Raw genomic sequence first — 22,560 nt, forward strand, 5'->3', positions numbered from 1 at the left:
AAATCCTGAAGTTTTTGGCTTGCTTCCTTCACTCTGCTGAAGGAGTTCTGTGGATGGAGGAAGCTGAATTCCTTCGGCAGGCAGTTCTTTCAGCCAGCCCCCAGAGACAAGAAGGAGCTGAAATATAATTGGAGAATAGAGTCAGTATTGTAAAGTCAAGGATTATGTGGGGTGCTTCAATCGGTATGACCTGGGAAGCCTGGTGCAGGCCATGCATTAATGTCTCTTCAGGGGTTGAAAATCCTGCTTGGATTTTGATATGGCGGATTTTCAGCTTAGGAATGCAGCCTCCTAGGGCCCCTCATTTGATTGCCTGATGATAACCAGGTGTGCTAGTGTTAGTCATTTTAGTGAAGACTCACGTGGACAGTCATGGGACAGCCACTTAACTCAATGACTCAGATTCCATTCCCAGTTGGAGTTGTAAAGCAGTGATTCCTGTTCTTTTACAAACATGCTATATAAAGACGATTTAGAAAAACAGTAAAACACTATAGTTATCAGTTTGATAACAAAGATTTTTATGTGTGCTTTGAGGCCCAGTATTGTCCTCATAGTGGCTTGAGATCCATTAAGTATTACTACTTAACTCATTGCAAGTGTTCTCTCACACACATATGCTATTTCTGACATGAAAAACAACAATATTTACTTGTTATATTTATATTCACTTTTTCCTTCAGGAGCTTAGGGCAATATAAATACTGAGGGCACAAAATGAAAAATGCATTTTGGGTTATAGGTGGATTGTTTAACAACCAGAACCCACCATTTAGTTATAAAGTAATCACTAAGTGAAACTGAGACTATGGTTGTGATTTTACTTCAGCTTTCCTTTGCTTTACAGACCTGCTAAGGTCGTAAATATTACAATTGACCACAATAGTTATACAGGGGTGGGATTCAAATCTTTTAACAACCGGTTCTGTGGGTGTGGCTAAGTTGGTGGGCATGGCTTGGTGGTCATATTGGCTGGGCGTGGCCAATTCAGTATCACATCGAGGCACGCATCTCCTCGCCTGGCCTCTCATGACTGTGGGGATGCTGCAACAGTCGTAAGTGTGAAAAATGGTCATAAGTCACTTTTTTTCAGTGCCACTGTAATTTTGAATGGTCACTCCACACAAGCAAAGTACCAGCAAAGGAGGGAAAAATAACTCCAGAGATGTTCCTGAGACAGGAAGTCTAGTCCTGCCAAGAATGTAATAAGGGTTAACGGAGAGGCAGTTTCTGTAAGCGACACCAGAATGTTTCCTTCCTGACTTCCTTACAGGATTAGGCCAGTAGTTTCTTCTAACAACCGGTTCTCCAAACTGCTTAGAATGTTAACAGCTGGTTCTAGCGAATAGGTGTGAACCACCTGTGTAGTTATATCTGCAAACAGTTGCTATGGAGAAGTAATTTTTCTTGCTGAAGTATTTTCATTATGCTCATTGTTGACAACATTGAGGAATTGGGTACAGAAATATCTGTAGAACGATGATCCAGCAAGTCACAAGTTGTCCAGTAATAGTTACAAATATTACTAAGAAAACCAATAATTGAATTATTTTTCTCTTGCTTCCCAATCATTTTTCTTCTAGTTTCTATCATAGACTGTAAGCCAAAGTACATTAATGATCTTTTATTAATAACCTTTGTAAGTTCTCTGGGGGATTTTTTTTTATTAAGAATTACCAAGAAGTAAAACAATTCTTTAAATAACTACATGAACAATGTCTTGAAATTATTATTCCATGTGAAAGCTGGGTGGATGACTTTGGGCCAATCGCTTTCTTTCAATTCAACTCCAGTCATTGGATTGTTGTGAAAAAAGTAGGAGTTGGGGTATTAGGTATGTTTTATGCTTTAAGTTATGCAGATATAATAAAAATGTGGGATAAAAATTAATAATTTGAATAATTAATTTGTAAGGCATATAGAAAATAACCAACAGAAGAGTTGTCATTTACATTGCTTATTCAGATAGAATGCAGGAAATGTATATCAGACCTGAAGTGCATAAAGTCATGATTGGGAAAACAAGATAGATCACTCAAATATTTTAATTTTCCTTACATTGAATAGTATTGTACTGTTATGTTTTTTAATGAATACCAAAATTAAAAATGTTCTTGGCAATCTTGTTTTTAAAAATGTTGGTAATTAGAGAGTTTCTATAGAAGTTGGTTTGCTGATTTAAAAAGTATTGGAAGACTGCTATCATGTCTCCCCTTAATCTTCTCTTTGTTAAGCTAAGCATAACTAGTTTATTTAGATGTTCTTTATAGAATTTAGCCTCCAAATCCCTTATTATCTTTGTTGCTCTTCCCTGCACTCTTTTTAGAGCCTCAGCTTCTCCACTGTGCCGAAGGGAGAATCCAGGCTGGGTTAGACTCCTTAGCTCTGCAGGACCGAGTTGAAAACTGAGGACACTCCCCCCCCGGTAACGGTACCCAGTTCTTCACTTGGTCTCAGCGTGTTCAGATCTCCCATTAAGGGCTCTGAATAGTTAGGATTGTAGAAAAATATTCACCCCCTGGATTAAGTTTTTTTTCGCTAAAAACGTGCTCAACGCCAAGGCGTACCCGTACGAATCGAGCAGTCAGCACAGGCCGCTGATGGCGAAGATCAGGATCAGCAAGCCCAAGACCAGGATTGACAAAAGAAATGCAGACCAGCCACGAATCAAGTGGTGGAACCAGAAGAAGATGGCGGGACCCCTCATCAAACCGGAGCAGTTCCCGCAGATGGTCGACGGGCCACAGGAAGCGTGGTCCATGCTGAAGAGCACTGTTCACACTGCCGGCTGCCAACAGCTTGGTTGCACCAAGCCAGGACGGAGACGCATCGAGCGAGATACATGGCTCTGGACACCGGAAGTACAAGATGCCGTACACCTGAAGAAACGGCTCTACAAGGCCTTTCTTCAGGACAAGACCAGAGAAGCTCTGCGAATACAAGGCGGCCAAAAGGCAGCCAAGAAAGCAGTAGCGACAGCCAGAAGCTCCCACTACGATGACATCTACGAGAAGCTGAACACGCGAGAAGGCGAGAATGAGATCTACCGCCTAGCCAAAAGCAGACACAGGAAGACCCTGGACATTGACCAGTTTCATGGGATCAACGATTTAAAGGGGAAATTTGATCGTCAACCCCAGAGACGCTGCGGAGAGGTGGCGGCAATACTTGAGAAGATCTCCACCGAGGAGTTCCACACCCACGAACCCGCGAGGTGACCCAGTTGAAGGCCCAGTCTCAGGCATTTATGCCAGCGAGGTCGCCGACGCCATCAAGGCCATGAAAAGCGGTGAGGCAACAGGACCAGATGACATCCCTGCCGACTTCTGGAAAAAGGCACTACCGGGCTCGGCATTGTGGCTGTGCGAGCTGTTCAACAACATCGTCTCCACGGGAAAAGTGCCACACGACTGGTACCGCAGCACCACTGTTCCGATCTGGAAGGGAAAGGGCAGCCCAGCGGACTGCTCCAACTACAGACCGGTCAGGTTACTGTCACACACTATGAAGATCTTTGAACGCGTCCTTGATAAGCGCGATTCGGGACACCGTCGACATCAGCGTCAACCAGGCTGGATTCATCAAGAACTGCGGCACCACCGACGCCATCTTCGGTGTGCGGATGCTGATGGAGGCTCACAGAGAAGAAAATCCCGCTCCACACCGCCTTCCTAGACTTGGAAAAGGCCTTGACCGAGTCCCCGCACGATCTCATCTGGTACGCACTGCGAGACCACGGCGTGCCTGAGCTGCTCGTACAATGGGTCCAACTCCTATACAGATGTCACAAAAGCCGTGTAAAAGCGGCAGCTGGGATATCAGAGGAGTTTAATATTACCGTCGGCGTACACCAGGGCTCTGCTCTCTCACCACTGCTGTTCATTCTGGTGATGGACACAATTACACACACGACCTGTACACGCCCGCCCCATGGACGCTGCTCTACGCCGATGATGTGTTCCTGGCCAACCTGTGCAAGGCTGAACTAGAGCACCGAGTCCAACAGTGGCACGACCGCCTCGAGCAGTTCGGGCTCGGCTGAACCTAAAGAAGTCCGAATACCTGACCACTGACAATGAAATGACAGGCTCCATCCACGTGAACGGGCAGGAGCTACCGCGCGCCTCCACCTTCAAGTACCTGGGAACTACTCTTGGGGAAGAAGGCCTACTACAAACTGAGGTGGCAGCCAGGATCAATGCAGCGTGGGGCAAATGGAAGTCCGTCACGGGCGTCCTCTGTGACAAGAAGATGCCGATGCGCCTGAAGGCGAAAATCTATAACTCTGTGGTGCGCCCCGTGGCCATATACGGCGCAGAGTGCTGGCCGCGACCAAAGAAGTCGAAGCAGACTCAGATAATGGAGATGCGAATGCTCCGATGGTCGGTAGGCCTCACCCTACTCGATCGCGTCAGGAGCGAAGAAGTGCTGAGACGGTTCAGCGTCGTGCCCATCCCCACGGTCATGAGGCAGTCCCGGCTACGATGGTTCGGCCACGTGAGCCGCCAAGGAAGAATCCATCATCAAATCTGTAATGAAGGTGACTGTCGGAGGAGCGAGACCGCGTGGTAGACCTAAACAACGCTGGATGGACACGATCAAGGCCGATCTAGAGATCGCGAAGGCAGACCCGACACACGTGGCAGACAGAGAGGTGTGGAAGCAGTACTCAAGGACATTAGCGGACCTCGCCCGCGCGAGACAAACGCTGAAGAAAAAAAGAAGAAGAAGAAGAAGAAGAAGAATAGTTAGGATTGTAGAAAAATATTCACCCCCTGGATTAAGTTTTTTTTCGCAGAGAGGCTTAGATCAGGTTTGACAGCTAGCCGGATTGCCGATTTAGCACTTTCTTTTTTTCACACCGTTTTTCCGGTTTGTGGTTTTTTTGCTTGTTATTTTAATTTTTGACTTTCCTCGCTGGTGGACTGGTTTTTTTTGTTTTGTTTTCTGTCAAAACTGGAGTGGAGGTGACCCTGAGAGCCTGTGTGGCCCGGGCTGAGGTGGGAACCGGCATCTTATTTAACTTGCTTCCTCCCGATCCACTTTCCTTTGCCCGGGATGAGCCGCAGCTGCCACTAAGCGCTTCTGTCCCTTTTCGTCAGCAGCGGCCATTTATTTTGTTCGGAGACAATCTTGCAGTTTGTCTCCAGGATTGTCCCTTGGGGGGGGGGTTCTGGCTATCGGGATTAAATCCTGACCCCCCCATCCAGTCCCCAGAGTGCTGTGGCAGCTGCGAGACGCTTAAGTCTGCCTGACAGTTGCGGTGCAGCCAGCATTAGGCTCGCAAGCCTCTGACCTGTCAGGGCTTGCTGCAATTCAAAGAGGCAGCTGTTTTTTCACATTTTTTTCCTTGACTCAGCTTTTGAATTGCGGAGCGGGGCTGAGCTCACCACTTTGGGTCGCACTAGCCTCCTGAAGTGGTGGACAGCTACTGTGGCTGTAGCTGACAGCTTAGGCTGAATATTTATTTTATTTTATTTTATTTTTACTTCATTCTCCCTTTCTCTACCCTTGTCAAGTGACAGTTATTTTTGGCGGGCTCAAAGATGGCTGCCAAGGGAGCTGATCAAGAATTGTCAGTTCCTCAGAAGGGTAGAGAGAAGGCTGTAAAGGGATCCTCTAAGCCCAGATCTGCTGGTCTGGAGGCAGCAGCTAGGATTAGAGCTAGGGCTCTAGCCCCTAAGAGATCCTCTAGGGATGAGGATAGACAGGCCAGGCGTAGACAAAAGACCATAGACAAACAGTTTGACAGGGCAGTGAGAGATTCCAGGATGGCTGAATACAGAGCCACCCCTCAAACTTCGCCTCCTCAAGATGACAGGCAGCCAGACCAACTGGCAGATAGGCAGTATATGACGGCCTGGTCTCCTGGGGGCTCAAGTACCCACGATTTGCAGGGTAACCTCCAAATCAGGGCTGAGACCTCTCACAATTTTTCTGAGCCGCTTCAGGGAATCTTGATGGCGCCACCTGCAGGCCATCTCCAGTGGAGCCAGACCTGTGCCTGCAGCCACCTTTATACCTACAGCAGCTGGCTTACGACCGGAGGAGACCCAGATGCAAGAAATGCCATCCTTCATGAGAGCCTGGATCTCCCAGACAATAAGACAGGAATTGCAGGCAGAGGTCAACCAGCTGAGCCCGCTGTCTTATTTGGAACTTAGCAGAGGAGTCCTGCAGGGGCAGGCTTCTGCTGAAAAGCTGGTCCACTTCAGAGAGCGCTCGGCCTCCCCTTCAGAAAGCAGCCAAATTTATGGCTCCAAGAGGGACCACCTTCCAGAAAGGGATTTTTCGGATAAGGAGTCAGAGGTAGCAGGCCTCGCCTCCTTTAAGGGCATTTTCCAGCCAGCTCTTTTCAAGACTCTGCTGGTTAAGGCCAAGAACACGGCTCATCTCAAAAAGGACACGGTCACACAGGACCTTCCCACTGAGGGAGAGGATCAGGAGGATTTCCTGTTCACCGAGAAAGCATCTGTGGTGGACCCTGTACCTGTGCCCCATATGTTCCTGAACCTGATCAAAAAACAGTGGGAGTCCCCTGGGATGTACACTTGCCCCAGTGGGTCTGAGTCTACCTTATTTAATGTGGACAAAGACCTTTTGGACATTATGGAAGTGCCAAAGGTAGATGGCCCAGTGGTAGCCCTAGCTTCCTCATCTGTCATCCCACCTGATGTGGAGGATGTTCTACGAGCCTCTTCCATAACAGCACACAGGCTTCTCTGGCTAAGAAATTGGCAGATGGACATCAGAACCAAATGGAAGCTGGCGTCGGCTCTCTTTAAGGGAGAGAGGCTTTTTGGGGAAGCCCTGGATCCCTTTTTGACAGAAACCAGGGACAAGCAAAAGATTCTGCCCTCCCAGGGGAGGCGCTTTGATTACAGGTCTCATCCTTACTACAGGAAGCCCTCCTTTAAACAGGAAGAAGCTGGGGCAGGCTTTCCCCTTCAAAGTAGGCTCTTTTTCCAGAGATCCTCCTCTCAGGCCGATAGACAGGCCTTTGCTGCCAGAGGGCGTCAGAGGCAGGAGGGCAGAAAGTCCTTTAGGGGTTCCAACAGACCCTTCAGGAGCAACAAGTGACACCCGAGCCTCATCCCCCATAGGGGGCCATCTGGGACTGTTCTGACAGAGGTGGGAACAGACCACGACAGACATTTGGATCCTGTCAACCTTACGGTCGGGTCTCCCTCTAGAGTTTCTCTCCTTCCCCCCAAGAGCCTTTCTGTGCTGTCCTGTCTCCAGGGACCCCTCAAAGAGGGATCTCATGGAATCAGCAATCCACCATCAGCTGGACATTTGTGCCATCCAGCCGGTTCCGGTGGACCAGGAGAGACAGAGGTTCTATTCAATGTTGTTTGTGATTCCAAGGGCCGTGGGGGTGGGGTGGGAGGTGGCGAGCAATCCTCAACCTGAAAGGGCTCAACAGACATCTACCGAAGGTTCAAGATGCACTCCCACTCCATTCTAGAGGGACTGCGGGAGGGAGATTTTTTGGCCTCGGTAGACTTGATGGAGGCCCATCTCCATGTGCCCATACACCCCAACCACCATCAGTTCCTGAGGTTTTGCTATTGTGGCCACCATTTTCAATACAGGGCTCTTCCGTTCAGCCTGTCATCAGCCCCTTGGACTTTTACCAAGCTCTTGGCAGCGGTAGCGGCACACCTCAGAACCTTATCCATAATGATCCAATGCTATTTGGATGACATCCTGATACATCCTCTTCCAGACCCCAGGCGGAGGAGGATCTGATGTCGACAATCAGGATTCTTCTAGAGCATGGGTTCTTGATAAACCTGGACAAATGTCACCTAGTACCATCGACTCGGATCTTGCATTTGGGGGCCATTATAGACACCTTGGCCGGACAGGTTTTTCTCTCACAGGAGCATTGAGACAGTATCAGGGAAGTCACGTCGCTGATCCTGTCTTCCCGAGAGGCACCTATCATCTTGCTGTCTCGACTTCTCGACAAGATGATATCATGCATAGGGATTGTCCCATGGGCCTGCTTCCACACCTGAACCCTTCAGTGGTTCCTGCTCCCATCCAGAGGGAGAGCAGGGGTGACTCCCCAAGGAGGGTTCGCGTCCCCTTACCAGTTCTTCGTTCCCTCCATTGGTGGCAGTCCCGAGCCATGGATCAGGGATGCTTGTACAGGGAACCTCAGAGGATTACCATCACCACCGATGCCAGCCTCTATGGTTGAGGGGCCCACTTGGGAGCCCAGGTCACCCAGGGGAGGTGGTCACGAGAGGAGCTCACCCACAACATAAATTGGCTAGAGCTCAGGGCTGCCCGCTTAGCGCTCAAGGATTTGAGGCAAGAGGTGGTGGAGAGACATGTGCTTCTCCTCATGGACAATGTGGCTACCAAGGCCCACATAAACTGGCAGGGGAGCACATGCTCCAGATCTCTAATGCAGGAAGCAACTCAATTGTGCAGGTGGGCGGTGAGAAACCTGTTGTGCCTACGAGCAGAACATATCTCGGGAGTATCCAACGTGCAGGCAGACTGGTTGAGCAGGGCCACAGTCGACCAGTCAGAATGGCGACTGCATCCCAGTCTATTCCAGGAGATGACGGAACGCTTCGGCCGCCCAATTCTGGATCTCTTTGCATCACCAGAGAACATGCACCTCCCGAGGTTCTTTGCTCGATTCCCTGCCCCAGGAGCAGAAGGGGTCAACGCTCTCCGGTGCAGGTGGCCCCAGGGAGTATTGTATGCCTTCTCCCCACTTCCCCTGATTCCGGAGGCAATCAGGAAAGTACTGATAGAAAGGGCGGAAGTTCTGTTGGTAGCCCCTTACTGGCCCAGGCGTCCTTGATGAGCCTGTCAGTCGCCAGACCCTGGAGAATTTCCCTGCACAAGATCTCCCTCAGGCAGGGCCCGATCGAGCACCCAGATCCAGCCTGGTTTCGGTTGACCGTCTGGTGCTTGAGCGGGGGATCCTGAAACGGGAGAAGTTTTCCACAAAGGTCATTCAGACCATCCAGGCGGCCAGAAGACCTTCCACAACCAGGATATATAATGCAACGTGGAAGATTTTCTGCTGTTGGTGCGCTTGTCACCAATTGGAACCCACTGGGGTTTCTGTTGCAAAGGTATTAGAGTTTCTGCAGGACGGGTTGGATAAAGGTCTTGTCCCCAATACCTTGAAGAGACAGGTGGCTGCCTTGGCTCCAGTAATTTTGGTCAAGGGCTCTACTTCTCTGGCCCAACATCCTAGGGTGAAAGCCTTCCTTGGGGGGGGGGCATGAATCTGAGGCCACCAGTGGTCCACCGCTACCCCACCTGGAATTTGCCTAAGGTCCTGCAGGCACTGACTCCCCCCCCCCATTTGAACCCTCACATGAAGGCCTTCTCACATGGAAAGTGGTATTCTTGGTGGCCATTAACTCGGCCAGACGTATTTCTCCGTATTTACATTAAAAGAACGTCTTCTTTTAGGAGGATGGAAGCCTTGTTTGTTTCCTTTCAGCCATCAGCTTTAGGTCGCAGGGTGACACCTTCCACAGTAGGTCGCTGGCTCAGAGCCTGCATTGCAAGGGCCTATGAGTTATAGAATCTTCCTGTGCCCAGGAGGATCACAGTGCACTCAACCAGAAGTGCAGCAACCACCGCAACCTGGGCAATGCAGGCATCAATTCTGGACATTTGTAGACCTGCGATCTGGTCATCGGCTACCCCATTCATAAGACATTACAAAATTGACTCCTTTGCCTCAGCGGAGGCGTCCTTTGGAAGACGAGTCCTGCAGGGTGTGCATGTAGGGAGGTGGGTGGGGACTTCTGACAAATCCAGCTCCCACCTGTAGGACAGCCATCAGCCAGCTTTGGTATGTCCCAGCCTGGATTCTCCCTTCGGCTCAGTGGAGAAGGTGCGTTGGTCCTGCCCGAACGCTTCTTCTCGGGGAGCCAAAGGGAGAATCCAGTCCCACCCTGTATTCTGTCTGGTCGGAATAGGGAGGAAATGTCCCTTTTTTTCGCAGTATCAATGAACTGTCCCTTTGAAGACAAGGAGCAGCTGAATTCACTTCAACGTCGTTCAGAACTGGGGACTGTTACCAGGGGTTGTGTCCTCAGTTTTCAACTCGGTCTGCAGAGTTAGGAGACTAGAGACTACCCAGCCTGGATTCTCCCTTCGGCTCCCTGAGAAGAAGCGTTCAGGCAGGACCAACGCCCCTTCTTTTTTGTATTGTGGTATCACAGACCAGTCAAACTCGCAGCCCCTGGGCCAGATGAGTCACACACTAGCCATGTCCACACCTGGTTTAGTGAAGGGGGAAAATGTCATGATATGTCATGTGATGCAACTGTGACAATGCAGGTTGGAATCGACACAATATTGGTACCGGAATCGACACAATATTCCAACTATGGCCATACCAATGTGGTATAGAGTGATACTGTCACTTCCTGTGATCTTGATACTATCCCTCAGTTGATGCACCCAGGACTATGGTTTTTTTGGAATATGCTGCACAGTGCTAATTCATTGGTGGTCCACCAGGACACCTAGATCCCTCTCATAGGCATCAGAGTTTGGGTCAGGTACTGTATTTGTCAGGTACTATTCTGTATTTGTGCATCTGATTTTTCCTGCCTAAGTGCAGGACTTTACTTTTCTCTCAACTGAACTGCATATTGTTGGCTATGGCCTAGTGCTCAAATCTGAGAAGATCCTTCTGAATCTTGGGTCTACTGAAATGTTAGCAATCCCCCCCCCCCCCAGCTTTCTGTCATCTGCAAATTAAACGAGTGCCCTTTAAATCCTCTCATCTAAGAAGATGTTGAAGAATACTGGCCTCAAGGGGAATCTTGAGGTACCCCACTGCATGCTTCCCTCTGTATAAATGTAGTTCCTTTAAAAACCAACCACACACTGAGTATGGTTGATCTGCCAACTGCAAATCTACTAGTGGCAGTGTCTATCCTGCATTGTTTTATTTTACCAAGAAGTCAGCTGTGGGCTATTTTATCAAATGCCTTACTGAAATCTAAATATATTCAGAGCATTTCCTTGATCTACTAATTGATGTTGTCTTGAATTAATCACCTCCAAATAAATATTTCCTTACGGAATAGATATTCCTTTGTCATTCTAAATTTTGTAAGTCTGCATATCCCAGAAGTCAACTTGACAGCAAGTTGTTTTATTTTGACTGGATTAGAAGTTTGAGTGACGAAACTTTATTTGTTGAGAAGTGTATATCAGAACTGTATATCTGAAATGATATACAGTAATTTTTCTAAATTTAATTTTGGAAAAAATATCATTTAAAATTTTATTGTCACCATCCAAAAATGATAAATGCAGAGTTCTTATACAGGAGTTATCACCTTCTTTTATTAATTATTCTCTTGGGAGTGGTATCTTAAGGATGTGAGTGTGGGCAGAGACATTCTGCCTCATTTACTGAGATCAATTGCTTTAATCTTAGTAATAACTTTAATAATACTGTATGAACAATCAATGTAAAATATAAGTTGTCTCCATCTAGAGTATACAGGTATACTAGAGTATACCAAAAATCCAGGCTTATTTACAATATGATAGTTTATTTTGTTGCACTGTCTTTCCTTTTATATACTGTATGTAGATTGTTTCTTTTGCCTTTGTAAGGGATGGATGAACATGGAGGGATTTTGGAGACTTGTGAGAAATTTAATCCTAATAAAGAGGTAAAATTTAGCCTTAGCCAAAAAGATTTTGTTACAGACAGTCCTTGGTTAATGACCATTTCTTTAACAACAGTTCAAACTTGTAATGGCATGCAAATCTGTGATCGTTTAAACTTGCAACAAGTGGTATCATATTTTCCGGACTATAGAGCGTATTGGAATATAAGCCACACCCACTAAATTTTAAAAGAAAAAAATATTTTTACATATATTAGCCGCATCAGACTATAAGCCGCAGATATATACGTTGTAAAATGAGATATTTACACAGAAAGAGAAGAATGCTCTTTGCATGTGGCCAGACGTCTCCAACATCTCACCATTGATTCATTAACGCCAAGCTTACATGCAGCAGCTCTATTTCCTTCCTGGATAGACAGATCGATTGCTTTCAACTTAAAAGCTGCATCATATGCTTTTCTTCATGTACTTTCCATGATGAGGGTGTGAAAAATATTTTGCGTTCGTGTTGTGCTGCTTGCGTTGAGTGCACCAAAAACTACTGGTAGCGTCGTCGTCTTTGCATTGACCTCTTGCGTCTGTCACGTTTTTGCGCCCCCTGATGGCAGTTAGCGAAGAAAAATCTATAGATAAGCCACATTGTTGTACAAGCCGCAGGGTTCAAAGCGTGGGGAAAAAGTAGCGGCTTATAGTCCAGAAAATACGGTACTTGGTCCTTGATGTTCTGACCATCATAGAGACTCTGTACTCACTTGATCACAATTTAGGTGCTGGGCCACCAGCCTAGATTTCCAGCCTGGATTTCTAACTATTCCAGTATTCTATGGCCACATGATGACAATTTGCAACCTCCCCTACCATCTTCCTACAAGGAAGTTACAGTCAGGTGAGGTTCTCACTTAATGACCTGTATAGATATCACTTAATGATTGGGGAGTGCTGGAACTGCCATCACTAAGCAGCACATTCGTGTAATGTTGCACTTGACAGCTGCATCACCTAGCAATGGAAATTCCAATCCCAGTTTGTGTGGTGGTAAGCAAGGACAGAACAGAATAACAGAGTTGGAAGGGATTCTAGTCCAACCCCCTATACCAGGGGTGTCAAACTCAATTTCTTTGAGGGCCACATCAGGATTGGGTTTGACCTTGGGGGGCCAGTGGGTCCGTGACCATAGTGAGCGTGGCCATGGTAGGCGTGAAACGGGACCTCTGTAGACACAGTTTTATAAACTTATAAAAATAGGGAGCATATATTTCTGTTATTTTATTTTTTTAATGCTTTTAATCACCTTATGAGAGACAGACCAGATCAACAAACTGACTCCTTAGGAAGACTACAAAACTGTTGACATAGGCTATAGTAGCAGAATCCTGCAAGCCTGAAAGGTAAAATATTTTATTTACCTCCCTTTTATAACCTTCTGAGTCAAGGACGGTTTCCTGGATCACTCCAAAGGCTCCATTTTGGGCTGGAACCCCTCCCGGAGGACTCCGGAGTCCAAAAGCGGTTGCGGAGGGCACCCCATTTTTGCTAGCAGAGACACCGTGGCTCGTTTCTTTGCTATTTTCGGACTCTCATTGCTTGATCATCTTTTCCAGAATCTTCCCAGATATTGATGTCAGGCTTTTTTGAAGATGGGAACTACATCATCCCTTTTCCAGTCTTCTGGTAGTTTCCCTGTGCTTCAGGATCTTTGAAATATATGGTTCAGTATTTGTATTATAGTGGAAATACCACTATTACATGTGCAGAGGTGATCTTTTGAGGTATTTTTCACTTGGCTAGAAATGTGCAAATGACCAAATATAGATTTAGCCAATGCAACTACACACTTTCAAATGCCTTGTGTGATATTGAGCAAATAAGTGTGTCTATTTTGGGTCTTTTACATGTTATTTTATTTGTCCCTGCATACCTGATCAAGACTGAAGATTCTTAATAATGTTTTGAAGACACTTAAACTATGTCCTGACTGAATAGAGACATGGACCCCAAAGGCCAAGAAACACACTGGATCTCTCTCCCTCCCATCCCCCCATTCTCCTTCCCTCCCTCTTGTGCGCGCACACACACACACACACACACATTTCTCTTTCATTCCATCAATAATTATGTATTTCCACACCTCTGTCTCTCTCTCTCTCTCTCTCCCCCCCCTCCCCTCCCTCTCTCTCTCTCTCAGCTCTTCTAGCTTTCTAGATGTTGCCTTTGCTTCAGTCTACAACACAGTATCAACAGTAGAGACCTTTAAATTTCTAGGTTCTATCATATCTCAAGCCCTAAAATGGACACCTAACATCAAAAACATCAAAAAAGCACAAGAAAGAATGTTCTTTCTGGGTCAACTCAGAAAGCTCAAACTGCCCAAGGAGCTGCTGATACAGTTCTACAGAGGAATTATTGAGTCTGTCATCTGCACCTCTATCACTGTCTGGTTTGGTTCTGCAACCCGAGAAGACAGACACAGAGGAAATTAGGACTGCAGAAAAAGCAATTGCTACCAACCTGCCTTCCATTGAGGACCTGTATGCTGCATGTGTCAAAAAGAAGGCTATGAAAATATTTACAGATCCCTCACATCCTGGACATAAACTGTTTCAACTCCTACCCTCAAAACGACGCTATAGAGCACTGCACACCAGAACAACTAGACACAAGAACAGTTTTTTCCCCGAAAGCCATCACTCTGCTAAACAAATTCCCTCAACACTGTCCAACTATTTACTAAGTCTGCATTACTATTATAATCAATCCTCTTATTGTTCCTATCACTCATCTCCTCCCACTTGTGACTGTATGACTGTAACTTTGTTGCTTGCATCCTACGGTTTATATTGACTGTTTCCTAGTATGATTTGATTGCTTATTTGTACCCTATTACTATCATTAAGTGTTGTTCCTTATGATTCTTGACAAATATATCTTTTCTTTTTATGTATACTGAGAGCATTTGCACCAAAACAAATTCCTTGTGTGTCTAATCACACCTGGCCAATAAAGAATTCATTCATTCATTCATTCATTCCAAATCATTTCATTAGAAATTGAGATCAGATTCTGGGCAGAGAGTTTCTGGGGTTCATTCTGGTTGAGACTTTGCACTAGAGCTTGACTCAGAGCAGAGAAATCAGAGGTATTCTCTAACCTGGGGGGAAGGAGTGACCTTTATATGTACTGACAATATCATTATATGAGAAATACATCTGTAGCAGAATAACTTGCTTCAGGGAAGCATCTGCTTCAGAGAAGAATCTTTCAAACTTCTGTAAAGTAATCTTATATCAATAATCTGTTTATCTAAAGCAATTACATTTATTTAAAAGACATAAAAGTTGAGGTAAATAGTATAAGAAGCCGATGTATCAATTTCATATGCATTACTTCTTTTCTTGGTAGTAGATACTATAATTATACTCTCTATTATTCATGTTTGAAATCTGTATCTCTACTGAGACTTCCAATTGTAACCAAATACAACTAATGCTGCCTTTATTATATGTTTGACACAAATAGAAATAAAAATCTGTTTTCTTCTCTGATACAATGCTCATTGCATTTATAGCAATATATATATATATATATATATATATATATATATATATATATATATATATATATATATATATATATATATATATATATATATGTAGATCTTTGGTTGTTCGGTTTTCTCCCGCGTAAGATTTGAAGTATCTAGGCAACGTTTCGATGAAGTCTCATTCATCATCTTCAGGCTTCTGTCTCCAGCTCTGTGCTTCTCAGAGTAATGGAGATTGCAGCTGCTTCCTCCTTTTAACTGCCAGTGGGGTGGAACTTGATTGGGTGGGGCTTGGCATGTGTTCTGATTGGGTGGGGTGTGTTCTCATTGGTAGGGGTTTGGCTGTGTTCTGATTGGTTGGGGGTTAGCCGTGTTCTGATTGGTTGGAGGCGTGTTCTGTTCAGGAGGGGCTTGGTTGTGCTCAGGTTAGTTTTAGTTGCTGGGGGATTTGAGCTGGAGAGTTGTGATCTTGCTGTTTGGCTTCTAGTTCGTGAGAGCCACACAAGATGCCACCACCACACTTCCATGTAGAAAACAGACTCCCACCCATTCAGAAAATGAGAAACGACCATGGACCAGAAGCTGCACTGCAGCTGCATCACTACCCACTTCAAACCCTCTGAGCCATACATGAAGCAAACCAACACCCACTATGAAGATGCAGCAGGACCACGAACTAGAAGCCAAACAGCAAGATCACAACTCTCCAGCTCAAATCCCCAGCAACTAAAACTAACCTGAGCACAACCAAGCCCCCTCCTGAACAGAACACGCCCAACCAATCAGAACACGGCTAACCCCCAACCAATCAGAACACAGCCAAACCCCTACCAATGAGAACACACCCCACCCAATCAGAACACAGCCAAGCCCCCACCCAATCAAGTTCCACCCCACTGGCAGTTAAAAGGAGGAAGCAGCTGCAATCTCCATTACTCTGAGAAGCACAGAGCTGGAGACAGAAGCCTGAAGATGATGAATGAGACTTCATCAAACGTTGCCTAGATACTTCAAATCTTACGCGGAGAAAACCCGAACAACCAAAGATCTACATATAAATACCCAGAACCTCAGAAAACAAATATATATATATATATATATATGGGATCATACTCCAAGCAAAATTTTATATGATAATAAATTTAACTAGACTTTAAATAGGGATACTATGTATGGGATGCAAAGGGATATTATGTATGAGATGAGCATTGAATGGCAGAAAATATTAATAATTTATTAGTTTTTTGCCATCTATTGTTCATCCACATTATTGTTCAGATATGGTACCTTAGAGTGCTATAAGACTTCTTTTGCCAAAAAAAAATCAAAATAGCTTGCAAAATAGGCTTCAGTATAGCTTGCAGCTTATAAAAAATTAAATAATAAATCAAATAAATTAAATTATGTCCATAAGAAGACAACAATATCTAAACCTATCAAAATTCAAAATAAATTGTTGAAAGCAAATTAGAACAAAATGTTCTGATTTTGAAGTTCTTGCCAAGATTATATATAAAACTACAATTTTTTTTTAAAAAAAAGCATAATTAACTAATAGTTTCAGAGAATTAGTCTTCAGAGATGTTTTCTGCCCTCATGTTATCACTAATTATCTCTTTGTTTATTGAAGCCATAGTACAGGAAAGAAAGAGAAGAAAATAATGAGGCTTCTGCAATGTTTGCAGTGGTACACAATTTTTATTTTTTTATGTTTGGTAAACAACATGGTAACTTTACTTTTGTTATTAAAGACAGTTGTCCTTCCAGACATACAATTAATAAATACTATGTTAAAATGTTTTGTGGTTACTAGGGCAAATGTAGGGCATGTATAGCACTAATATGTGAAAAGACATATGACCCCGAGCAGCGGTCGCCAAACAGTGGGCTGCGGCCCTCTGGTGGGCCGTGAGAAAATTTTGATATACCACAGAGAAATCTCACCCCCAGAACACCCCCGTGCAAAGCAATTAATCCAGGCTGCGCAGAAACACACAGCTGCGCAGTCCACATGGCCCGCGGGAACCCTCCCTGCCCACTCACTCCTGACCTGGCAAACATGCCTGCTAAATTGCTATTTTTACTCTTTCCGACCATCATCTGTTCTGCTGTGCCAGGAGATTTAGATTACCTAGGAAGCAGGAAATGGTTGGATTTCTTGCTTTCTAGCTAGTCTTTAGATCTTCAGCTCTGCTTTTAAAGCACAACCGAACCTCCCTTAGGACTGAAGGTTCTATTATTCAGTGCAGACTCACGGCAAGCAAATTTGAGAGATTGAGCTAGCCGATGGCAGATAGATAGATCACTGCATGATTCTGTGAGCAACTCAATCTGCCTGCCTGCTTTGCCTGATTTTGGGTAAAAGTTGCTCTTAAATAAAAAATTTAATATTTACATACATGGTGTGTTGTGAGTTAATTTTATGAGTTTGCTTGCAAGCAAATTTTATGTGACAGACTGAGCTAGCCAATGGCAAATAGATCTCTGAATGAATCTGTGATTCTGTTAGCAACTCTGCCTGCCTGCCTGCTTTGCATGATTTGGGGTAAAAGTTGCTATTTTTTAAATAAAAAATCCAATATTTATATAAATATAATATTTACGTACGAGCCATGCCCAGCCAGTCACATGACCACCAAGCCACACCCACAAATTAGGCCACGCCCACAGAACCAGTTAGTGGTCCCTGGGATTTAAAATTATGAGTTTGGTGGTCCTTGAGGTCTAAAAGGTTGGTGACCCCTGGCCCAGAGGACTTCTTAATGTGTGTAATTTGACATCTTTCAGTAGTGCATGATCCTAGTGCTGTGTAATTAGATATAAATATTTCTTATATTTTGTGATCTCTGAAAGATAATTATAGAGTAAATGTTCATCTGTAATTACTCATCTGTCATGATGTGACCTCTAATAACTGTATAATCTTATCTAAATAAGAATTGTAATATATCAATATTTGGGACATGTGGTAGAGGAAGGAGTCTAAGGTCATTGGGAGAATTTATTTATGCTCACAAAATTTATATATCATACAACTCCCAAAACTCTGGAAGCTTTACAAAGCTATATAGTTTCTCTTTGTGTACTGTAAAATTATTTTTGATATATAGAAGATTCAGTAACTTCATTCTATGTTTGTTTTAGTGAATCAAAGAGGGTGGAATTGGAAAGGAAAATGCTTGAATACAGCACACTTGATACTTCCGTGTAAGCTTTTTAAATCAACGTTGTTATATTTTACTATGTATTATTATGTAATGTATAGTATGGAAATATAGATGTTTAAAATTTATTTAACTATGATTCATTCCAGTGCTGATTGGTATGTATGTATGTATGTATGTAGGTAGGTAGGTAGGTAGGTAGGTAGGTAGGTAGATAGATAGATAGATAGATAGATAGATAGATAGATAGATAGATAGATAGATAGATAGATAGATTGATTTTTATGGATGTAAGTATATTGAAAATTGGAATGGGGAAGATGAGTGGAGAGAAGGCATCCAAGGAAAGCAAACCCTAATTCTAGTTCACCACTGAATAAAAATAGACCAGATGATGTAGAAAAATAGTAATATAAATACACGTCAGCCACTATATTTGAAATTAATTGTATGGAAAAGTAAAGAATATGCAGTTCAACTATTCAGAAGAAAGCATGTCTCATGTTATATTGGACCTCTAAATCTGGGTGCAATTTAAGGTGCTGGTTGTCACCTTTAAAGCTCTATATGGCTTGGGACTGGCTTATCTGGAAGACTGTCTTTTTCCAAGAGTTTCTAATCCAGATTGGGCATAGTGTCTGTCAGCCAAAGTGTTGACTGGTAGGAACTGGAAGACAGCTGTAGCTCTTGCCTTATGGAATATTCTCCTCTCAAAGATTAAACCCTGTTGGCATTGTACAAAGACTTTAAAACTTGATTATGTACTTGGGCTATGTACCCAGGGCTTGGAATGTGTTAAGGTTCTGTTTTTTGGCTTTACTATTAGTAAAGTCAAAATAATTAGAGTAATCATCGTGGCTGCTGTTTATTTATTTTGTTGATGTTTTTGTTGGAATTGTTTTTAATTATTTTAGAATTTTAGAATTGTAAGCCTCCCAGGGTCATTTGGTTGAGTTGGGCAGCTACGGAAGTTGAATGAATGAATAAATAAATAAATAAAACTGACCAGCAGAAATACATAGCAAATATATTGGACTGACCACTTGCATAGAATACTAGCAGTCTACTTTACTGGTATCTCTAAAGTCTTATTTTAAAATAAAGACTACAGTGTTGTTGAAACTTTTTAGAAAGTAGACAGAAACTTAATTTGGAAATCAGATACAGGATTCCTTGCCCAAACATAACTTAATCAGTTGATTGGATGTTTCCCTTGGCTTCCCACTCTTTCTTAAAGTTATACCTTTCTTGTGGAATGCATATATTTTGATGACTATTTAATAAGAGTAAAGTTTTCTTTTCTGTGATGAATTTCAACTTGCCCTAAGGAAGCATAGCATATGATATGCCCATATCCAGACATAGAACCAAATAGCTGCAGAATACCGAATAGTTCAGAGTGAGCCTATGCAAATTTTTTGAAAGAGGCTCCTTGAAATGTGTGGAGAGCAGATACAAAACATCTCTTTTTGAATTGTTAAAGCTACCATGTCTTTTTCACAGGCTCACATGTCCTAGGCAGAATCACAGAAGTAGTTTCTGAAGCAGCTTTGTGAGCCTGGGAAAAAATGCAGGTGTTTACTAGTTTGAAAATGTTTTGCATGTGCTCTTATAAGTAATCTAGAATACCTTGTGTGAAGGATTTAATAACTATTCTTTTACAATGGCAGATGGATGCTATCAGTATGTTCTGTAGAAATTTTGGGTTGAAAGAATCAAAGGAAGAAGGTACTATTTTAGGAGTTCAGCTAGTGCATGTATAATTTGACTACTGCAGAGATGGTTCATTTAGACCTAACCCTGTTTGCAATGGTGCTTTTCTTCCTTTAACATATACAAGCAAGCAAAGGGGAGGGACAAGTGAGATAATCCTGGGCTGCATCTACACTCAGATTATAATTGGTTTATACTTTGTTGGAGAAATTTTAAATTGTTGTCCTGAATTTGCTGTTGAAGAAATAAATTTGTACTTTTAAAGTAAAAAATGAATAACCCCAAACATTGATTATGATTCATTTTTATAGTTCTGTCAACCATTAACTTTAAATATTCATTTGATAAACCTGTGTGTATTTAAAAAATGTTTCTCTTTACAAAAATAAGATGGTACAGTTTATGACTGACTTTTGTTTATCTCTGTGTAGAACTAAATTGAAATATACAAATCTAAAAAAATATTTAAATGAAATATGTGAACGGCAGAAGAACTCTCTGCTCCGAAACCAAGATTTATTAAAAGAATTTGATTGCATTGAAGCTCACATTAGGAAGTTTGCTTCAAGATCAGAGTCTCTTCAAAAGCTAAAGGTATGTTGTGTTTTATCTGTGATAAATAACTTTGAAGGGGCCTGACGTGCCTATTCAGGAAATCTTATGTGACATAAGTTGATAGGGAAAAAGAGCAGTAGGGTCCTGTTTTCATCTTCTTAAAGCTTTGGAAATGAGGGAGGGCTGGAGAGCTTAAGGGTCCTGAATATCTCTTGCAACATTATTTATGTACCTGAACTTTAATTGTTAAATATGTAATTCGATTGTGATGTCAGTGAAACAGGATCTAAAAGAATATACTGAAAATACTTCTTGATATTTCATTTTATTTCAAATTCTTGTTATTCTCCATGTGCAGCAAGTGATTTTTCATAACTATTATATTGTTCTCAAATGCTCATGTTTTAGAAGAAGGTCTTATGCTGAATTTACTGTACTATCACCTTTGCTGCCTTTTGCCAAATGTACACATTTTAATTCATAGTTCTTACGCACTTTGAATTTAAGAAAAGTCTATTATGTACATATTACCTAAAACAAAGAATTTGTTAAAAACTCTGAAGAAGCAATTAACAAAGTTCTAAAACTTTGTGTGTAGTTTCAGATAATTCTTACGTAAAAGAGTATAAAAATATACAGCTTGGCTGTGGCTGCTTATTTAGAAGATATGAAGAACTAATGAAAAACTTGACTAATTTAGTATAGTTGATTTTATATAAAATGGAAGCATTTACATTATTTTAGCTTTGGAACCATTTTATATACTATATCTAAATGTAAGCTTAATTATTTTACAAATAGATTAACTTTAAAATTGGAGAGTTGTTTTAAATTTTTGAGAACATGGTAATGGAGGCATGTGAATTTTGTTCTGTAAAATCTTTTTTTCTGGTTAATCTCATATTAATAACATTACATTTTGGGGTAAATGCAATATTCAATATGATTAAAATTAATATATGTAGAATATTTACATGAGAATGTTATTCAGAATGCTTTTAAACATGTTCATTTTTGTACTGTATACTACATATACTACATCAAAACAATCCAATCATATAAAATACTTAATTTAAAGGAAGAAGTAAAACATATGCTTAATTGGTTTCCACTGAAATAAGTGACACATCTGTTTAACTTTGGCTACATCACAACCTGAATGCTTAATTATTATTTATAATATCTCCTTTTACTAGGCAGAATATGAAAAAGAAATTAAAAATAAGCTGTTAGTTGAGAGAAAAGATACGTTTAAACATGAAATGAGAGGTGCTACTAAACATCAGGTAAGTGAACATTCTTAAGGCATGTGAAACAATTTTCCTTATTTTCCTTATTTTATTTTTTCTTTCTTTTTAGTTTATATTCCTTATTTTTCTTTGTTATTTATTTTCCAATTATTTTAATGAGAAAATTCAGGTATGTTTATGTTTCTTTTTGAATCAGTGGAATAGAAGGTAGATTGAATGATAGACCCAATCAATTGAGGTTTTTGCATTTAAAAAAAAAATTGGTTGTAAAGCTTGTGTTGCTGTTCTCACATGCCATTTAAACAATATGATTTTAGGTAACAAGCAAAATCATTGTGAAATTAATAAACATGAATTGAAACCCTCACTTCCTAGTACCATTCATCTACCTAGTACCATTCATCTACCATTCATTCTTAAGTTCTAGACTCAAAATAGTGTCTTGTAAATTTTAATTGAAATATGTTGAATTTTTAATTTCATACATTTTGACCTTCCTTTTCCCTCTAAAAAGCAAAGATTGCATACCTAAACCACGGACAAAGCCGACAAGTAATACTCAAATATATTCTGCTATATATCTGTAGTAATGCAGCCTTCTAATCCCCCCTCCTATCTCCATATAAATGATACAGTTCAAGACCAGAACTGTTTTTCTTCCCTAAAAGCAGGAAAGCTCTTTTAGATGAAAT

At 42.3% G+C, this 22,560-nt stretch overlaps 1 protein-coding gene across 2 annotated transcripts in view; it reads left to right on the forward strand.

The window, feature by feature from the left end:
• KIZ (kizuna centrosomal protein) overlaps positions 1–22,560 on the forward strand; it is a 79,660-nt gene that overhangs the window by 7,069 nt on the left and 50,031 nt on the right. For both annotated transcript variants that reach the window (XM_087930644.1, XM_087930645.1), the window contains exons 2-4: positions 18,331–18,393; positions 20,495–20,657; positions 21,815–21,904. In XM_087930644.1, coding sequence (XP_087786770.1) covers positions 18,331–18,393; positions 20,495–20,657; positions 21,815–21,904 — 316 coding nt within the window. The remainder of the gene's footprint in view (positions 1–18,330; positions 18,394–20,494; positions 20,658–21,814; positions 21,905–22,560) is intronic.

This window comes from Pseudonaja textilis, chromosome 3 (genome assembly GCF_049901715.1).
Source record: "Pseudonaja textilis isolate UNSWEBS1 chromosome 3, rPseTex1.2, whole genome shotgun sequence".
Taxonomy (NCBI): domain Eukaryota; kingdom Metazoa; phylum Chordata; class Lepidosauria; order Squamata; family Elapidae; genus Pseudonaja; species Pseudonaja textilis.